The 22,359-nt window shown below is 43.2% G+C and overlaps 1 protein-coding gene across 4 annotated transcripts in view; it reads left to right on the top strand.

Moving 5' to 3' along the window:
* rpgrip1 (RPGR interacting protein 1) overlaps positions 1–22,359 on the top strand; it is an 81,211-nt gene that overhangs the window by 17,032 nt on the left and 41,820 nt on the right. For all 4 annotated transcript variants that reach the window (XR_008393328.1, XM_047150329.2, XM_047150328.2 and 1 more), the window contains exons 10-11: positions 1,579–1,754; positions 4,668–5,010. Coding sequence is in view for 3 of the 4 variants with exons in the window: in XM_047150329.2 (XP_047006285.1) it covers positions 1,579–1,754; positions 4,668–5,010 (519 nt within the window). In the remaining variant the exon portion in view is untranslated. The remainder of the gene's footprint in view (positions 1–1,578; positions 1,755–4,667; positions 5,011–22,359) is intronic.

The following is a 22,359-nucleotide window of genomic DNA, read 5'->3' on the forward strand; positions in this document are numbered from 1 at the left end:
ATACAACCATGTATTTCACATGGTTCGTGGTTATTCAGTTTTATAAGCTCAGTGCAAATGTACACGGACAAGCGAGCTCTAGACTAGAGTCTACTCTCTTTCTTTCCCTCGCACAGATGCACACATTCATTTCCTCTCTTTCACTCACACATACAACTCCTTCTTGTCAGTCTCTCTTTAGAATCAGGTTGATAGTTAATGGTTAATTGGTGTTTGTTCTTTTCTATTTATTCCAATAAATGCTTGTCTTGTTGTGGTTATTACTTTGATATTGCAAGAATCCAAACTATACAGATTTAATAAGCCTGGCCATTTTATGAGACAATTTAAATGTATAGTAAAGCACCTGCTATATTGCTTGTATGTACACTGCCTGCCCCCCCCAAAAAAAGTGACACACTCTAAAATTTCATTGCACCACCTTTAGCTTTGATTACAGTGCACATTCATCATGGCATTGTTTCAACAACCTTGTGCAATGTGACAGCATTTATTTCCATCCACAGTTGCACTAATTTTTGCCCAAGGTCATTCAGTACATTCAGGTACTCAGCTGACTTATTGTACTACTGCACAATTTTGCAGAGCGTAGATCTGTCCAACTGAAGCAACCCCAGATCATAACACTGCTTCCAGAGGCTTGTACAGTAGGCACTATGCATGATGTGTTTCCCTTCTTACCCTGATGTACCCATTGCTTTGGTATAGGGTAAATCTGGAATCATCAGACCACATGACCTTTTTGCATTGCTCTACGGTCCAATCTTTATGCTCCCTAGCACATTGTATAACATTTTTATTTGATTAGCCTCAGACTGATTTGGTCACACAGCTGTTTGGTCCCAGTCCTGTAAGTTCTCGTCACATTGTGCATGTGGAAATGCTCTTAGTTTCACTAAAAACATAGCCATGAGTTCTATTGTCATTTTATTATGTGACTTTTAAATGTGCTTTTTAAAGATCTCCAATCACGATCATTCAAGATTTTGAACATTAATTTTTCAGACCACATTTCTTCCTCAAAGTTGACAGTTCACCACTCTCCTTCCAGGTTTTAATAATACGTTGGACAGTTCTTAACGCAATTCCAGGGATTTTAGCAATCTAGATGTTTTCTTTGCTTGATGCAGGCCAATAATTTGCACCTTCTGAAACACAGTAATATCTTTTCCATGACCATGGGATATGTCTTTCAACATGGTTGTTTAAGAAATGAGAAGCTACACATTGCATCAGTTAGGGTTAAAGAATTGTTGCCAGCTGAAACATATCACTTACTGCAGTAATGATCCAATAATAGGCTCTTAAGTATTTGCTTGTTTAAATCCAAAAATTCAACCCTTTTTTGGCCAGGCAGTGTGCCTTGCATTTCCAGTGCTTCCTGTATATACAGAATAATTTCCCCTACACTCATATTTTCAGTGTGAAATTAAACAAGAGTGCCAAGAGATGCTCATTTATCAATGTTTATTGATTTGATGAGCTAGCTCTGCACCCTAACTTGATTTGATCTTTCTCTATCAATAACACTGTCTTTTTTCTTTTCTTTTCTTTTTTTTTTTTTTTTTAACTACATAGGATCCAAGGGGGACATGATAGGGGTCCTGGAATTCTGGGTCCGTTTGTTCTCTGAAGTGGAGCCAAAAGATATTCACACAGATATGGCACACAGAATGACAGAAAAAATGTTGGACAGCATGACTGACCAATTGCCCATAGACAAAGCTTTATACTGGAGTCATATACAGCCTGAAGTAAATACTATCTCACATGATCTATATGTGACACATACTATAAATCAGCAGTTCTTAACCTTAGCAGTTCTAACCAAAGCAGTTGCAGGGTGGTTGCAGGAAACTTTTATTTTAAACGATTGTACACAGACACGACACTGGTGAATTTTTGGATATCCATGCATGCTGAATACAGAGAACTGAGTGACATGGCATAGAAAAAAATCTCTCCCATTCACATTGGCCTATCTCTGTGAGGTTGGTTTTAGTTTGTGGCTTTTTCCTCAGCCACGACTGGACCTCTTTGCATACTCTAACCAAGCTCAACCATCCCATTAAGTGATTAGTCCGAAACTGGTGGTGGTTGGGGGGGGGGGGGGGGGGGGGGGGGTTCTTGGTTCTTGCTGCACAACTTTTTTAAACATTGTCATTCTTAAAAGTAGGCCACACTCACAAAAAGGTTAAGAACCGCTGCTATATGCTTTAATGCAAAAATTTAAAAATGGTTTATGAATCACAATTTTAATACTAGAAGGCTAAAGTTTGTGAACGAACTTTGATGTTGGCTTGACAGTCCAAAAAATATTGCAGGTGGTTTCTAGGGTGTTGCTAGGGTGTTGTTGGTAAGTGATTGCAATGGTATTCCATTGGTCTTAGGGTGTTGCTAGCTGGTTGCCGTATTGTTGCCTGGGTATTGCTGGGTGGTTGCTATGTTATCCGAGTTGGTTGCTAAGGTGTTGCTCGATGGTTGCAATTATATTCCAGGTAGTTGCTATGGTATTGCCAGGTGGTTTACAGAGGAGGAAATAAGTATTGTATGCGTCAACATTTTTTTCAGTAAATATATTTCCAATGAGGCTATTCACATGAAATTTTCACCAGATTTTGCTATTAACTCAAGAAATCCACACATATGAAGAAATCCAAACATTAAAGTTAATAAATTAAGTTATGTGTAATAAAGTGGAATGACAAAGGAAAAAAAATATTGAACATGCTAAATGAAATTTATTTAATACTTAGTGGAGAAGCCTTTGTTTGTAATGACAGCTTCAAGGCAATTTTGCTCTTGTCTGACTAGACTACACTTTCCCAGTACTTCATAGGCTTGTCCAAATGAGTTGTTGCAAACTTTATACGAGATTCAACATTCCTTTTCTTTAGTAATGGAGTCCTGCGGGGTGACCGTGAGCAGTGGGGTGCATTGTCTATTGTTTTCTCTGTGACGATGGTACTTACTGCCTCCAAGTGTTTCTGGAGTTTTTCTGAGTGGTCCTTGGCTCTTCGGCTACTCTTCTGACTATTCTTTTGACTGCCCGGTCAGAAATCTTGCAAGGAGCTCCTGTGCATGTCTGGTTGATGATGGAGTAATGTTGCTTCCACTTGCGGATAATGGCTCCAATGGCGCTTACTGGATGAATCAGATGTTTTGAAATACGTCTGTATCCAATTCCATCAATATATTTGCAACAATAAGGTTGCAAAGGTCTTGGGAGAGCTCTTTGCTTTTACCCATCATGAGATGTTTCTTGTGTGACACCTTGGAAATGAAAAGCCTTTTTATAGACCATCAATTTACTAACCCAGCTGATATTAATTTGCACAGATAGGAGGTATAATTACTTATGGATTTCAGTTGGGTCCTTGACTTACCTTGTCTTGGAGAACTGATTTTTCTTAATATGTTCAATACTTTTTTCATGTGTCATTCCACGTTATAACACTTAACTTTATTTATGGACTTTAATGTTGTGAATTCTTTATATTTCCGGATTTCTTGAGTTAATACTGATGTCTGGTGAAAATTTTATGTGAATAGCCTCATTGGAAATATATTTACTGAAAAAAATGTTGACACATTCAATTCTTATTTCCCCCACTTTATATGCAATTCCAATGGCTAGGGTGTTGCTAGTTGGTTAATATTATATTCCATGTACTTGCTAGCATGTTGCTAGGAGCTTATAATGCTATCCCAGCTGCTTGCTAGGGTATCTCTAGGTAGATGCTATGGTATTCTAGGTGATTATCATATTCCACTTGGTTGCTAGGATGTTACTAGCTGGTATTGCACTGTTTTTTCTTTCTAAGATTTACTTTGTTGAGTAATTTGAAGTTGCAATCTGCTCATTAAAACCAGCATTCTTTCAAACAAAGGGAATAGCACACACTGCCTGAAAACTCTATTCTTCTCTCTTTGGTCTTTCTCTTATCTTTGCATGCAATCTCACTCTATACTTACTAACGGTCACTTAGCCAGTGACATCTGTTTATGTTGAGGATAAATGAGACCTAAACTCCATAGCATTATTCCCATTAACAGCAGAGTATTCAGGTTGGTTGCTAGGGTGTTGCTGGGTGGTTGCTTTTATATTCCAGGTGGTTGCTAGGGAGTTGCTAACTGGTTACTGCCATACTCCAGGGAGAAAGCAGGTTTAATTATCTTCAGTATATCTGCATTAACAAGGCCTTAAATCATGTGAAGGCTGGACTAAGGACCCATTCCCCATGTATTTATATAGGGGAAAATGCAGTTTGGAGGATTGCTACATACGAAATACAATTCCAAACTTTCCCAAAATCACAAGCACCCTAGTCCCATATGGGATTTATGTCTGTGCCGAATGTCAAAAATTGTGACCTGTGAAAATTGTACAAATGTTCAGATAGAATAAGAAGAAGAAGAGGAAGGTTATGAAGAGCAGTATATTGGCTCTGTCAAGCCAACATAATTAGTTATAACTGAATTATGAGGTAGTATAAAGTGATTCGGCTTTTTTTTTTTTTTTTTTTTTAATGGAAATCAGGATAATTGTCTTTGGGACAAACTTGCCACATAATACTATATCAGCCATATGGTAACAGTAGTAGGTAATGAACAAAGTAATCAAATTAATTTCTTTTCAACCTGTGGTTCTTCTATTACTGATGCAGGAATTATTTGAGTATGGCGGAGGGTTATCCAATGAGTTGCTGGTGGTACTGAAACGCTGTGTGGGAGTATGCTGGCAAGGATTTCATACTGATGCCTATTTAATTCATCGCCTGTATGATCTACCCCTACGTTACACTCCTAAAGTACCAAGCTGTACAGACCCTGTGTTTTCAGATTCTACCACCTACCCATTAGCTGTTACAGCAGATCTGATTGAATACCTGAAGGTGAGCAGCCTATGGGTGTACATGATTGATGACAGTGAATGCCAGCCTCCTACTACTTATCTGGCCAAGACACCAGTGCCACTGCAGGCCCTAATAACAGGCAGGCCAATTAAAGGTAAGTGTAATATAACAGGAAAATGACCCTACTTGAGGTTCAATAAGTGAGCTCTGTACTTGTCTTTATCATAAGAAGAGACAAGATGCACCCATGATTCCAACAGTCCCCAAAAATCTTTTTTGACTGGTCTACACTTGCCTATTCTATATGTGACTTTGAATGAGTGTGCAGAAGCAGCGTCAATGAAAGTACCATTGTTCACATACTCTTGCCTGTGTATTTTATATAAATCTGTAAGATTAAAAATTGTATTCATTAGATTTTTTTGTGTGCCTATAACCTGGCACATGAGGGCCAAAACATCTCTGTAAAAGGTTTAGCGATTTCCTCCTCAGCAACGTTAAACACACTGACAAGCTTAATTTCTCTTTAAAACATTTCATGTTCATCATGGTTATTGTCATAAGCTACATCTCAAATGGAAACTATGACTTACATTAACTAAGATAAAAGATTATTAAAAGACTAGAAAACTAGTATGAAATTCAGACCTGTTTGTAGATTTGCAGTAGGGATGCATTGATACTGGTCCTGGTATCAAGTATCATTCCAATACTAGGGTCAAATAATCATACTTATTAGAGATGCCCCGATACCAATGTCCAATAAAATGTGATATGTGATGAAAGCATAGTGTACATTGTCACACTAATGAAAAGACAACATGAAATGACAGCAAACTGAATATATATATATCATAATTAATGATTGCAAAAAAAAAAAAACAGACTGCAAACACTCTGTGAAAATATAAAGACAAGAAACCACAGCATTTTCCTAAACACAAGTAACCTAATAACATATATTCAACGTGAAACTCAACAAGAGGGGTTTATCAAGATAACCCAACATTGAAGTAACAGTGATGTAGGCTAAGCAAGAAAAAACATCTACAGACAACACTAGTTGAATGAAAACAACACACTGTAAGAAGAAATGTTGACTTAACTTAAATTTTCAAGGCAACTTGCTGCACAGCTTTTTTGAGTTTAATCAACTTTTAACCAAAGTAGTTCCCTTAACTCAATTTACTGAGTAAGGTCACATGTCTCCAAATTTGTACTCTTTTGTTCAGCTGATAGAGTTTATATAGTTACAAAAAACTTTACAATTTTCTATTTTTTTTTAAACTATAAAACTCCATCAGCTGAACAAAAGAGTATAAATTAAGTGAACAACTTTGGTTAAAAGTTGAGTAAACTCAAAAAAGCTGTGCAGCAAGTTGCCTTGTAATTTGAAGCTAAGTCAACTTTTCTTTTCTTTTTTTTTTTTATTTATTTATTTTTTTTACAGTGCAGGTATGAGCAAGGACATTGGATGTATTGGTGCTGAGGGTTCACCTTCACCTTTCAGGACTCCTTTAACTGCAGCTGCAACTAATAAAATAACATACAGTGTAGTTAATCAAATAAACCAATAAATAAACACGGCAGAATAAAAGACGACACTCAACATCACAAATTCATAGAAAGTTCTCAGAAGCCGGCCCTTCACCCCAAAGGACCCCAATCTTCTTAGGAAATAGAGTTGGCTCTGGCCCTTGATCTACAGCATATACACGTTCACTTCCCATCCCAACTTTCACATAAATCGACACCCAGGTACTTGTAGGTTTTCCTCGATATTCTCATCCTGGATGGTGACAGGAGCTGGAGGGGACTTCTCGAAATCCACCATAAGCTCTTTTGTCTTACTGGCATTTAGTTGGAGATGGTTGCGCTGACTCCAGTCCACAAAGCTGTTCACCATGCTTCTGTACTCCCCCTTCATCCCCTCATTAACATGCCCCACAATAACAGTGTCACTCAACTTTTGTAGCTGACACACCTTAGAATCATATGTGAAATCAGAGGTGTACAAAGTGAAAATAAAGGGGGCAAGTATAGTCCCCAGTGGACCACCTGTGCTGCTTATAGTTTGTTTAAACTATCAATCTAACAGGGCACACCTGGGCAACAAGCAACACCTGTCAGTCACATGTTTCAATATTTTTTGATCACTTGAAAAATGAGTAGGTTCAAACAAAAGGTGCCATGGTCTAAGTTGTTTAACACATCTATATGTATGAAGAATGCATGAAAAATTGGTAATGTGAAAACTGTCATGCGGACTGGGAAGCACACTGTGGTACCAAATTCGGTGGTCTGAGTTTGGTTGCACAGGAACAGTGCAGTGATTCCCATCAATGTGAACACAACTACTGGGTCTGCACTTGTTCAGGAAGTAAAGTAGTCTGTACATGACATCATTAGTTTCCACAACACACGTGCACCATGAGTGGCAGAGGAACGTTGTGGGGCACCGAAGAGGTCCACTTCTGTGTACAATATCCACCGTGCATAATAGCACCAAAATAATAAAAAGAGACCAAATGAGATCAAGAATGAGATCAAGAATCACAGTGGCAAATGTGGAAACAAAAGGCTCTGTAGAGTTAAGCGGCAAACACTAACAATGCTGTGCAGGGAACAAAGACACACGAGTATTAAATTCACAAACTAATCAAGGGGGAAACTATGAACAGATGAGAATGAACATGACATGTCAGGCAAACAACCAATAACAGTACAGGGGCAAAGACAGGACAGACACCAAAATAAAATCACACATGGCGGTGTAAACAAAGTCATAACCTGGAAGCATGCACTGTCACACTGCTGGTAGCCTAAACTGACAGAACCCTCCCAAGGGCACTTCTCTTGAAGCACCTACAAAAACTCCCCCCAGTGGTCTGGCCCCTCTGGGAAAAATATCCAGGCCAAACTCAAGGTGCAGAGGTCAGTATTGTCCATATTGTAGACTGTTCCAGAGGAGCCAGGGAGCAGACATGAGGCTGTGACAGGCTTGCCATGGTCAGGTGGCAGGGCTGGAACAGGTTTGCCAGTATCGGGTGGCAGGGCGAGAACAGGCTTGCCGAGGTCAGGTGGCAGGGCTGGGACAGGTTCATTGACGTTATTGAGTGGGAACCAGACTTGGGAGGCCATGCCATCAACCTTAAGCATGGGCTGGTCTTGAGAGGCCTTGCCATCTGCCTCAGACAGGAGCAGGACTTGGAGGGCCGTAAGGTTGGTCTCAGGCTTGAGCAGGTCATGGGAGGCAGCATCGTCAACCTCAGGCAGGAACAGGACATGGGAGGCTACACCGTCAGCCTTTGGCACAAGCAGGATATACTGGAGCTCTGGAGGTGAGGCCGCCATGTTGGTCTTGGGCTAGAGTTCTGCAGGGGAGACTACCTCATTGGTCTCAGGCTGAAGCTCTGAAGGGGAGGCTGCCACATCTCCAGCCCTCTCCTGATAGAAGATGGTGAATATCAGAGTGGGTTCAGCTGTCAGGCTGGCCCTCCCCCTAAAAATTTCTAAGTTAAAATTAAAGTCCCTTTTTCCAAAAATCACCCTAATAAGATATACAAACTCGGGCCACACTTCTCAGGCCAAGCTTACCTGTGGATATCAAGAGCTCCAACCTTTGGTGAGCTGGGCTGCTGGACAACATGAACCCCAGCCACTGTCCCTGTTTGGGCTTGGGGTCAAACAGGCTCCCAAAATATAACTGCCGATAAAGGAAAAAAACATTCAGGGAGCGTTCAATGCCTGAGGATGGAGCCAGAAAATCCATGTCAAGCTACTAGGGAAACCGCATGTAATCAAATACGTTCATGGTAATCGCAGAGTAGCACTTTGTGCTTTCCTGCTGCATCCATGGTGAAAGCGCAGTATTCTGTCATGTAAGGCGAATGCAGATGGATGCAAAGTCAATAAAAGCTTTATTGAAGAGAGGCAGGCAGACTATTCCAAAATGTAGAGCAAGAATCAAAAACCAGGGACATGCAGAAGTCAGGCAATCTACAAACAAAAATATCGGGGTAATCCAAAAACATAAACCCAGAGAAAAAACAAGATCAAGAATCATAGTGGTGAACGCAGAAACAAAAGGCTCTGTACAGTTAAGCAGTAAACACTAACAATACAGTGCAGGAAATAAAGACACAAAAGGGGTTTAAATACATAAACTAATCAAGGGGGAAACAATCAACAGATGAGAATGAACATGACATGTGAGAGAAACAAACAATAAAACAGTGCGGGGACGGAGACAGGACAGAAAACAAAACAAAAACACACATGGCAATGTAAACAAAGTCATAACCCCGGAAATGCATGCTGTCGCACTGCCGTAGCTTAAGTGCGCTAAACACTCTGACACTCAGCACAAGAAGAAAATACCTGACATAACATAAGAGGAACACAAATGCACTAGGGTTTGATATTATCAAGTGAGTCTGAAACCAGACAAGTGCTGTGGGGGGCACAATTGCACTTGAATTTGGACCAGAGCAAACGTGTCCAGTGTGAAATCCACCTCAGAGACTTCCCCCAATCTGTCACCCCAGTCTGAATTTGTGCCATGGAGGAGGTTTTTTTTTCAAGGATGTTCCTGTATTTGGCTGCATTCATGAATCCCTCAAATGTTATCAGTCTCCCTGTCCCTGCCTCTGAGAATCACCCTCATAGCATGATGTTGCCAACACCATGTTTTCCCATAGGGATGGATTTAGCCAGGTGATGTGCAGTGCCTTTTTTCAGCAGACACAGTGCTTACTTGTTCTGCCCAAACAGTTGCATTTTTGTCTTATCAGACCAGAGAATGTTTTCCACATGTTGCATTTATGCTGTCTCATACCTTTTACTCAACTGTGGCTTCCATATTTCCACACTGCCATGAAGGCCTGATTAATGGAGTGCTGCACAGAATGTCCAACAGGTTCTCTCATCTCTGCACAGGACTTTTGGAGCACTTTTAGAGTGACTATTGGGTTTCTTACCTCCATGACCAAGACCCTTATTTTCTGGACCACGGCCAACTCTAGGAAGGTTCTAGGTTGTGCCAAGCTTCCTCCATTTCAAAATTATTGAGGCTACTGTAGTTCTTGGAACACCCAAAGCTTTATATATTGTTTTATATCCTTGTCCTGATCTATGTTTTGCCACAATTTGATTGCATACATCCACAGGCAGTTCATTGGACTTAAAGGCTTGGTTTTTGTCCTGACAATGCAGTGTAAAATGTGGGCTCTTTCCAAACTATGTCCAAACAAACCTGACCACAGTTTGGAGTGCCACAGCAAAGGGTCTGAATACTTTTGTGAATAAGTGGTTTCAGTGGTTTTGATTTTTAATACATTTTTGAAAATCTCTAAAAACATGTTTTCATGTTGTCGTGAAAGTTTGATTGGTAAAAAAAAAAAAAAAAATGCCGATTATATTCAGAATCAAATCCACAACACAATAATGGGCGCAACGAGCAATGGGGTCTGAATACTTTCTGAATGCACTGTATATACATACAAGGCTGGAGTGGGACTGTTTTTCAGCCTGGGAATGTCATCTGAGCAGCCCACATACTTTCTTAGGATGACCACAGTGACAAATACCCAGTTTTAAACTATTTTACTATTTATTTTCAAATATATTGCACAGTAGGCACTAACTACAACACAAATTAAATAAATGTATGCAAAAAATAACAGGCGTAAAATAATAAAAGCCTATAGCTAATTTCAAATGAACACATTATCAAAATTATATTTTGACAAAAAAATTCTGACTTAAATTTTTATGCTTAAATAGACACTCTTACTTTATTTCTACCTTATTTCCTTTCAACTGAGCTGTTTTGACATTTACTACTCTATTGATAAACAAACACAGTAGATCAATAGCAATGCAAATATGAATAGAGCTTATCAAAGACTAGAAAAATAGCAAATGTGTTTATGGGCACATAACCAAGTTTTGAAACTAACAAATCAGTCATTCATAAATATCCCAGCAATGCTTTGAAGATTCCTTGAAGCTAAAATTACTAAAACTAAAGTAGCTTGCAGATGATGAAGGAAAGATGGGCTATATTGATATCTAGCTTCTCATTATTTAATACGGTATAATTTAATATATAAATACGGTGCTGTGAAAAAGTATTTGCCCTATCCTGATTTCTTCTGTTTTTGTGTATATTGCTGGCTCAAATTTAGCCTATTACCCAAAAACACTTAAAATTCAACATAGAAGCAAATACTCACATCTCCGAACCCAGTTGGAGATAGGAAAAAAGACACCAGCCGTGAGTGAGAAGAAGCAAGGGTCCAGATTTATTGGTTCCGTTCCACCACACGAGATCCACACCAATGAGAATTCTCAGAAGTGATTTGACACCCGGAGCTCAAGCTCCAGTATTTATACTGTATTTACACAGTAGATAACCAATATATTTCAGAAAGACTATGATATCAATACCAATAGGGTTAAAAAAGAGCTCATCTACATTACCATTATTTTTTGAAAAAAGCCTTTCCAATTTACCATTATGTTTTGAAAAAGGACTTTCCAATTTACCATTAGGTTCGAAAGTGGAGAGAGACAAAACAATTTAGAAAGACCTTGGTCTCACTATTATCTCACGGGGGCAGCTTGACCCAGCTACCCTTATAAATGGCTCCTCATGGTTTTCTTTTAAAATTAAGGCCTTCCTTGCGAGACAAGAATCTTCACCATCTGAATTATGAGTAAGTTACATTTTTCTGTATTTCTGGTTTATATTTTATTTTCATATTTGCTCTATATCTCTATTTTATATATAGTTATACTGCTTGGTTTACTGTACTTCCTACTTCATAATATCCTTATATTACCCTTCTACTATCCTACATATCCTACTACTTTTTATAAAGAGTATTTTATAAAGAGTATATATTTTATTATTATAAGATATTACCCTTATAATATCTTAATACTCCTTTTTATTATTCTTATAAAGTTATAATGTTATGTGTGTGTGAGAGAGAGAGACAGAGAGAGTGTGTGTGTGTTATGTGTACATGCCCGTCCTTGACTGTAAGAGAGTGTGTGTGTGTGTGTGTGTGTGTGTGTGTGTTTGCACTCCTCAGCTCTTATACTTCTATAACTATATATACTTATAAACTATAGTGTGTTGTTCTTAAAAGATCTTAAAGTGTGAATCCAATTAGTCAATATCCACCTAATACCGCTTCTGTGTGTCTAGGTGCCCGTCTGGATCTGGATCTGGACACTCTATCAGCTTGCGCATCTCACTGCTGACATCATGGTGCTACTTAACGTTCTTCGCAGCACCCCCTCTGGAAATGGAAATGCGTGGTCCCCCCCCCCCCCTCTCCGATACAGAATCTACCCCGTGAATGTGTGTATTGACGCCTCTACACAGACAGAACCTCCCTCCAGCTTTCAGTCTGAGGAAGATGTCACCTTCTCTGATCTGGGCTCTGACCATTCTTCCCTCTTCTCACCTGTCAGTCCGCCCTACTCTCAGTGGTCTTCTTATTTCACCTTTGCTGACTATCCCATGTCCCCAGGACGCACCCCATTTTCTTCCCCCTACCGCTCTCCTCAAGATTACGCACCAACCAGCCCTGTGAATTATCAATAAAATGACATATTACTCATACTAGGTCTCCCTCATGTTTATTTCATGTCATTTTTATCCACAACAATATCTGCTACTAAATAGTTTTAAATGTTCAAATAAAATACAACATAAAACAAAGGCAACCTGAGTAAACACACTACAGTTTTTATTTATTTATTTATTTTGCTGATGCAAAAAATTTATCCTATCACCAATGTGAAAAACTAATTTCCCCCTTAAATTTATAATTTGGTTGTGCCATCTTTAGCAGCAAAAACTGCAACCAAACACTTCCGATAACTGGAGATCAGTTTTCACTTAATTCTAGGACTAGGACTTGACCTATGCTTTGAACCATTGTCTTGCTGCACAATTCAGTTGTGCATGAGTTTCAATTTACGGACTGAATACTGGATAGTCTCTGTTGGCTCAAATTTACCCTATTACCCAAAAACACTTAAAATTCAACATAGCAGCCAATACTCACATCTACCTCTGAGACCAGTTGGAGATAGAAAAAAGACACCAGCCGTGAGTGAGAAGAAGCAAGGGTCCAGCTTTATTGGTTCCGTTCCACCACACGAGATCCACACCGATGAGAATTCTCAGAAGTGATCTGATACCCTGAGCTTAAGCTCCAGTATTTATACTGTATTTACACAGTAAATAACCCATATATTTCAAGAAGACTACGATATCACTACCAATAGGGTTAAAAAAGAGCTCATCTACCTTACTATTATGTTCAAGAAAAGGGCTATTCCACTTACACATAGAATCAAAACCAGGGGTTTTCAAATTTCACATAGTATCAAAACCAGGGGTTTTCAAATTACACATAGAATCAAAACCAAGGGTTTTCAAATTACACATAGAATCAAAACCAAGGGATTTCAAATTACACATAGAATCAAAACCAAGGGATTTGAATTACCCATAGAATCAAAAGTGGAGAGACAAAACAATCTAGAGTGACCTTGGTCTTACTATTATCTCGCGGGGGGGCAGCTTGACTCAGCCACCCTTATAAATGGCTCCTCATGGTTTTCTCTTAAAATTAAGGCCTTCCTTGCGAGCCTGCATTTCTAGTTTATAATTTATTTTCATATTTGCTCTATATCTCTATTTTATATATAGTTACACTGCTTGAAAAACGGTTTACTGTACTTCCTACTTCATAATATCATTATATTACCCTTCTACTGTCCCACATATCCTATTATTCTGTTTTTTTTAATAAAGAGTATATATATTATTATTATAAGCTATTACCCTTATAATATCTTAATATTCCTTTTTATTACTCTAATAAAGTTATAGTAGTATGTGTGAGAGAGAGAGAGAGAGAGAGAGAGAGTGTGTGTGTGTGTGTGTGTGTGTGTTAGCACTCCTCAGCTCGTATACTTCTTTTTGACTTTTTGACTAATAAACCATAGTGTATTACTCTTAAAGATCTAAGATCTTTAAAGTGTGAATCCAATTCAATATTCAATATCAGTCAATATCCGCCTCACACCACTTCTGTGTGTCTTGGTGCCCATCTTTTCTTCTTCTCCCCTTTACTGGATACTGGGTCTCCCTCATGTTTATTTTATGACATTTTTTATCCACAACATTTCCCCCCTCTGAGGCTATAAAGCCTCATACACTACCTTAATTAAGTGGGTATCTGTGGAGGAACTGGTTCTGCCGCATCCCATGGCCGCCCCCCGCTAGCTGTCGGAGGATTACTCTAACGAAGCCATAATCCCTGCGCCCGTTCCCGTAATCAAATGGGTCCCTTACGTTAACCACTTCTACGCAACACTGATCAGAATAGGAGCTGAGGAGGTTTTGTAGACCTGGTGGGAGACGTGCTAGCATTGTGCGCCCCGGGGTCTCATAGTAGATTGGCAGCTGGAGAATGGGCCTTAGGACCCCCCTACATCCACTTTGCGCCGGACATGTGTAGATGTACCTAGCCATAACTCTTAACCCTTAACTTACTTCTCCTTTCAACTATATATATATATATATATATATATATATATATATATATATATATATATATATATATATCTTATTTCGAATCTAACTACCTTGATTATACGTTTGTTTGCCTACATCGATTATAAGTGTGATTAACTGAGTTCCCCTAATCATTCATTACTACTACTACTGCCGTCGCTAGTTTACATATGAGTGGCCACTACAGTAACTATTTGATTGGATCTACACGTCCCTATCTTTCTCAACTAGGCCTGTCAGCCCACAGTTTTGTATTTGTCGGGACCTGCAGAGTCTTGCTTCCCCCCAAAAAACAAACCCCAATCCTTCGCAGTCAGGGGTGGGTGAAAAAACCTCCTATGAGGAAAAATTCCCACCCTGCCAGCACTATGTGCTCGACAGCACCATTATACTTTTCTCGTGCCTGAGTGCGTCATATCACAACCATTTTATAACATTTTATAACAATACAACTTGACAGTCTCTGTTGGCAGTATCTCTCTGTATGCTGGTTGTCTTCAGCTCAAGCACTTTATGTACTGTTGAGAGCCACCCTTTGGGGAGAGGTTAGGCTAGCACTTACACCCAGGGTATGGATCATCACATCTTCTTCTCACCCCTCAGGGTTCAGTAGATCTGCAACACAGATGAACACATAGAAAACACCTAGGTCCCGTTTTTCTCGGATAGGCCCATTTGGCCAGTACCTTGTACAAACGGGTCCTTGCGTCCCCTTGCGCTGTCCTCATCAGTCCTGGCTCACGTCCCGTCTCATGTTCTCGTAGACGGTCTCGCTGGTGTCACTGCTGTCGCTGCTCATTGTCTCCCGTCTGTTGCTGCTCTCGCTGCTCATTGTTTCCCGTCGCATGGTCTCAATCACCAACCCCCATTAAGGCAGTAACGCCTCACCCTTAACAACGTACTGGCCAGAAAAGGAGGCGGAGGACATCACCATTCGCCGTGCGCAGGGGATCACACAGCAGGCCACCAGAGCCACAAGGAGAAGGAGGACGAACAGGGACACTCCCAAGCGGGTCAGGGCAGCAGTCCAATCTCCAGAAAGAAACCAGGAGAGCCACGGCGGGAGGCGGAGACTAGACCCAAAGCCAGAGTTAGCCGCTTGCTCCGCTTGGAGGGCCTGTAGTTGGCCCAGGACCTTGGAGAGAGCACCCTCAGAACCAGTGTGCAAAGGGATTGCAGCACAGCACTCGAGACCAATCATTGCACAGACACTCTCCTCAGGGGCCCGCATCTGGTCCAGGACAAAACGGTTCTGAGCAGCCATGAGGGAAGTGGCATGGAGCTAATCACGGACCAGTCCGAGAGCACTCACCGAGTAGTTAATGAAGCGTTGCTCGTTGTACCACATGTAATTAATCCATGCCATGTTGCGGTTGATCTGCATGGCCGGGAGCAAAATAGACGCTACACCACTGCCAACGGCCTCCATGGCTCTGTAACGAGCAGGAAGGCCAACGGGGGTGCCCCCAAAGTCAAGATGGATGGTCTCATCAGCGGCCCAGTCAGAATAGTTTGCTGCACCAGCGTCACGGACATACTGAGTCCACAGGGCCACGTCGCGGCGTGAACGGGACCGGCTGGATGACGGTTGGTCAGCCACCAACAAAACATGGGTCTTACCGTCCAACCTAACTGGGGCGCAGCATCCCTGCCATTCCGCAGGCAAAGTCTGGCGTACACGTTGGCCCCCACAAAACCAGAAAACATCCGCAAGGGGAACAGTACCAACACTAAGATCAGGTAGGGGAATTGTCACGCTGGGGGTGCATGGGGATGAATCACAGACAGAGAGGGTCTCAATTTGCAAATCATTAGCGAACAGGGAGATATTACATTGGGCAGACACGTTTCCCACAGGATATACGCCAACAGAGGAGCAGAGGCAGATGGGAAAGAACAAGGGCAGAGACGGTTGGACGCGGACAAAAGTCGACACTTGAGTGGATACTGGGTGAAACAGGCATGAGGAGCTTGCATTGTACATCCATGATGGGCCAAAGTCAGCAGAAAGGGCCCCAAGGAGGCACACAGTAGGACACAAAAAATCAACAGAATAGGGGGTGGTGAGGCATTCCATGAGGTTCCCCATAGGCAGCATAAAATGGGGGGTGAGGCTACGATCATGACATACGAGACACGAGCGATCTGTCACAGATCGAGCAGTATGGACCATCCATGCCAGATACATGTTACTCTGCTCCTCCGTAAGCGAGGTGTTATCGGTGGAGATTGAATAGTATTGTAATTTCATTAATTTATGTGCGATCGGAGTTGACATCAGGGCAATGAAGAGGGGGTGGAGAGCCCGGTATGCGAAAGGTGACCCTGTACTATCATGGTAAGAACACGCTGCAGCCGAGCAAAGGAACGGTAGCCACAGGGGGCCAATAGTGGGCAGCTCGAAGGAGCACCTACTCGCCCGTGCCCTACCAGAAGTTCTAAGATGTCCTACGCGAATCTCCACAGATCAAGCTTGGGAGAAAGTGAATGAGGCCAAATAGGGACTTCTGCCAATCAGGGACTCCTCATGGGTGAGTCTAAGGAGAGCTAACGCACACATCGAGCTACGTGAACCTATAGTTGAGCCAGGGGCCGTCCAGGATCGAACATGCCTAATACGGGGATAGGGAGCTGTGCGGGAAGTAGCAGCCACTAGGGGGCGTAACGTTCGATAGGAATCCAGGGCATTATTGAAGGTATGAATAGTCCTTTTAAACATTGGGTCGTAGAAAAAAAAAAAGAGTGCTATTAGCCCTGCTGCAAAAATCACTCTACCCCCATATGTGCTACTATTCTGTGGAGCTCGTCCCACCGGTCCCCTCCGGAACCGGTGGTAGGGGAGTGCGCAAGGATTCATGCGGAGACTGAAGTTCAGGAGTAAGCTCAGGTAAGTTCAACTGTGCTTCTAGGGACTGTAGCGTATCCGAGTCGATTAGGCTCAGAGGCAAAGCGGGGTCGTCAAGGTCCTGACAGAGAGTGGCAAGCGTAGAGAGAAAATCCTCCTCCGTTGGGGTTACAAATTCCTGTGGGCTGGTAACTACGACACGCGTCACTTCTACTCGGGGCGAGAGAACGGTAGGGCTACTGGCATCAGACTGAGACAGTTTATCTAGTTTTTCCACAGCCTGCTGCTTAGTCTGGGCTCGAGTGCCATATGCAGGGCTCAGGGATGCATCTGAATCACTGTCACTGTCAGTGAACACCACTGCCCCAATGGGTTGCCTTGTACTGACTAGACCTGAGGTCGATGGTTGTTCGTTGGTAGTGTCTTGCAGTAGCGGTCCCTTACCTGGTTCGGCGTGGCTGCAGTGGTTCAAGTGATACCAGTAATTCCTCCCCTCAACTTTCACAGCCGTGGGGGTTGCAGCAATAACGGTGAACGGTCCTTCCCGACGTCCCGCAAGGGGGCTCTTTCTCTTGAAAACACGAATGTATACCTGGTCCCCCGGTGCCACTAGGCGCACGTCCTCCCGTACCTCGTTCTCTCCATGGACTGCCTCACGAACCTGTGAATACAAATGTCTATGGATTTGGGTGAGGGTTCGCACATAATCCTGCATTTCGTCCTCCAATTGTGCCAAAGACGGCCCTGTGTATGGACCTCGGGTGAACGCCATAGGCATTGGGCGCCCAGTAAGCATTTCATGAGGAGTCAAGTGCGTCATACGATTGGTCTGTGAACGCATCTTCATCAATGCCAGTGGTAAGGCCTGTACCCAGTTTAGGCGAGAGCTCTCGCATATTTTTGCCAGTTTATTAACTAGGGTACTGTTCACTCGTTCCACCATGCCCTGGGATTGAGGATGATATACACAGCCTAGCTTATGATCTATCCACAAGGCAGATGCCACATTGTCAATGACGTTATTCACAAAGTGGGTGCCGTTGTCCGAACTCAGAAAATCTGGAATACCGAACCGGGGAATGACCTCGCGACATAAAAATTTAGCCGCGGCCCTCGCGTCTTCCTTGGAAGTCGCAGCTGCCTCCACCCACCTGCTGAAGCGGTCTACTATTACTAGAATGTAGCGTTTCCCTTCTTTCCGGTTGTCTGCTCCCATGTCTACATAATCCATCATTATATGCCGGAACGGCCCCGTCGGCGGGGGAATATGTCCTAAAGGGGCAGTGAAGTTCTTTTGCACATTGTTCTTGATACACACCTCACATCTTTTCAATGCATAGTCCACCATACTGGCCAGACATGGGGACCACCATTCCTGATGGATTTTTCGGATAGTTTCGGTCCTATGGGCGTGATCCAAGCCATGGGCTTCTTTGATCAAGAGTGGGAGGTAACAGGCTGGGGCTATACACAATCCTTCTATGCTGCGCCACAATCCAGTACCCGCCTCTTTTTTCGCCCCCGGTTTATCCACGCCGATACTTCAGCCACACCTGCGGTGTTCTGCAGCTCCACTAAGTGGGCCACATTGTCTACCTGCGGATGCTGCAGCGGACTCTCCCCGGGCTGAGTTAGGGCCATCATCTGCCCAGGCCCTACGGCAGCTTCCTTAGCTGCCTCATCCACCAGTGCGTTCCCTTTAGTGATAAAGGAGTCATCAGTCCTATGTGCCCTGCATTTCACTACAGCTAATTTTGTGGGCAATGTCATAGCATATAGTAAATCTGAAATCGCTTCCCCGTGGGTCACGGCGGACCCATCTGCCCGCTGGAACCCCCTTTGAGCCCAGATTGGTCCAAACACATGGCAGACTCCATGAGCATAGGCCGAGTCCGTATATACAGTGCAACTCTCATTACGGCCCAAATTACATGCAGCTGTCAACGCCCGTAGTTCAGCTAGCTGGGCTGAGTAGGGTTGGGGAAGGGGAACACTCATCACCACCTCAAACGTCGCCGGGTTTCGTCGTGCTTCTACTACTGCCAACCCAGCCTTATTGCCCGTATCAGTACGATAACAGGAACCGTCCACAAAATACGTATGCTTGGCATTATCAATAGGGCAGTTCTCCAAATCCGAACGCGCTTTCAAAAATTTCTCTGATTCCGCTACGCACTCATGGGGTACACCATCTATCGGGGTTACCAGTTTATCGGCCGGATTCACCGTGGTGCACCGTTCTATAGTAAGCTCCGGGGCTGACAGAATGGAGTCATATCCTGTTTGACGGGAGTTCGTTATCACAAAGGTCTGACTCGTTAGGAGCGCATGCAGTGCATGGGTCGTATATAATGTAACTGGGTGCCCCATGGTGATTGAGGACGCTTTCTGATATGCAAATGCGGCCGCTGCCAAAGACCGATAACAGGGTGGCATCCCTTTTTCTACGTTATCGAGAGCCGTGCTGTAATAGGCGATGGCCTGCTTTCCCATCCCTTGCTGCTGCTGAGTTGGACAGCCGAAGCGTACCCCTTTCTTTCGGATACATAGAGGTGAAACAGTTTGCTATAGTCTGGGTTAGCCAATGCAGGAGCGGTCATTAAGGCCATTTTAATATCTGCGAGTGTGGCTAGAACTTCAGGAGTCCAGACGAGGGGGGCATTTGGCTGTGATTGGTCTGCTGCCTTAATCATATCCCGTAATGGTTGAACCCTTAGCGCAAACTCACATATCCATGGGCGACTGAACCCCACCATTCCTAGAAACGCCAACATCTGTCTCACGGTGGTTGGCTGTGGGGCCTTGCGTATGGCCTCTACATGCTTTGGCGCTATAGTACGGCTTTCTCCCGCTAACACACAACCTAGGTATTCCACTTTTTGTCTACAAAATTGCAACTTTTCTTTACTCACTTTGTGGCCATTTTCGGCCAACATTCTTAGAACCTTTAGTGAGTCGTGCTGGCATTGTTCTTTGGACGCACTACAAATCAAAAGGTCGTCGACATATTGCAAGATGGTGCTACGGCACTCCAGGGCTGAGAGGTCTTGAGCCAGTACCTGATTAAATATGGATGGGCTTTCACAGTATCCCTGCGGAAGTCTAGTGTATGTGTACTGCTACCCTTCATACGTGAAAGCAAACAAATGCTGTGAGTCTGGGTGCAGTGGCACGCTAAAAAATGCTGAGCATAAGTCTATGACAGTATACCATTTGGTCCCTTCTGGAATGTTCGACAATAGGGTGTGTGGGTCTGGCACTACTGGTGTTTCAGGTATCACGATTTGGTTAATAGCACGCAAATCATGTACTAGCCTCCACTTCTCTGAGTCAGGTTTTCTAACTGGAAAAATGGGGGTATTGCACTGACTTCGCGTGGAGATTAGCACTCCGGCCTCTACCAATCCGTGTATTGTGGGCCGTATGCCTTCTCTAGCTTGCGCTGACAACGGATACTGTTTCTGGTAGGGCAACCTTGCATTCTCTTTTACCTTAATCTGAGCTAGGTCGGCGGATTTCACAAACCCTACGTCGGTCGGATGTTTTGTCCATAGCTGTTCTGGAACAGTTTTCAGTATTTCCTCATTGTCCTGATCTTTTGCTGCCTTAACTGCCATTTGCAAACCACTTCGGTCCGTGCTCGTGCATATGCAGACACTAATGGCCACGGCGGTGTCAACTGCTGTTATTGAGATTCACACAAACTTTCCATCAGGCGACTTGTGCAAAGACGGATTGGTAGTTGGCTTCCACTCTTTTACTTCTTTCGCCTGCCCCATCATTGGCCCTACATCTTCCGGTTCCTGGCCTTTGGTGACCATGAGTGTGACATGGGGCGCTGTCCCTTCCAGCTGATACCAGTTAGTGATTCTCTCTGGGAGCTTGATCATAGCCGCCACTCCCTGTGGGCCGCTTATTATTTCCATGGTTTTAATGTCCATTACTTGTCCCTGTTCCATGTCTTCCCAAAGCTGAGCATATTCCTGGTCTCGTCCACCGTCATCATATTTAATAGTGCAATATAAAGGGGCCTCCACCTCTGTGCAATCGGGCCGCATGTACTGTAACCATGGTTTCCATTCTGCGTATCTGTGCCAGAGTTCCGAGTTAGATGGATCGGACATCTCCAACCAGTATACCATCCTCACATTACGGGTGGTGCTAGGTGGCTCGTGCAACAGTAGGCATTGTGTGGATATTGATTTAGGGAATGTCACCCAAATCCCAGTTGCCTCGCACTGTATCTGAGCTCCCAACTTACACAGGGCATCACGCCCCAGTAGGTTGACAGGCGCTCCTGGCGAATATAACAGGGGTGCTTGTATTGTCACGCCATCCAGAGTTAGTTCATGAGGCTCGGTGAATCGTAAGGTCTGTATTTTTCCTGAGAAGCCCATAGTTTGAATTGCCTTACAGGTGAGGGGGAGCTGTGAACCTTCTTTCCCTATGTTTGAATATGTAGCTCCAGTGTCGATCATAAAAGGCGCTTGCAAGGTGTTTCCGATCGTCACTGTAACAGTTGGCTCTTGTTCTGGGTGCAGTGTGGTGACGGACTGCATGAGCTCCCCCCTGGGCTTCTCTAGGCCTCCTCAACTCTGGCTGGGTCCCGGCTCCCCATAGGGGCGATACATGGGGCCGCCTGGGGATACTGGGGGTAGCGGTTGACACTGAGGTGGCATTCCATAGCTCTCCGGCACTCTCGGTCCAAGCATCTGACCTCTTCTTTCAGCCCTATCCATGCGGTCTCCCAAAGTTGGTCATGGGATACGTGGACAATTTCTCCTGAAGTGGCTGGGGTCATATACAATTTCCTTACACAGTCTTATGAACCTTATACAATTAGAAAATTACAATCTTCTACAATCTACACTTCTCTTACCTCTTCTCACTCACTCAAGGTTCTTTTGGAGACCAACTTAGTCTTTCTTCCCACCCCGGGGGCTTCCCAATCGTAACAACAGACCACTAAAACAGAACTTTGAAATAACAGGTGTCTGCAATGCCTTCTTCCTATACGGCCTATCTGTTGCTTTGAGAGCGAAGTCCCACGGGAG

This window comes from Ictalurus punctatus, chromosome 23 (genome assembly GCF_001660625.3).
Source record: "Ictalurus punctatus breed USDA103 chromosome 23, Coco_2.0, whole genome shotgun sequence".
Taxonomy (NCBI): domain Eukaryota; kingdom Metazoa; phylum Chordata; class Actinopteri; order Siluriformes; family Ictaluridae; genus Ictalurus; species Ictalurus punctatus.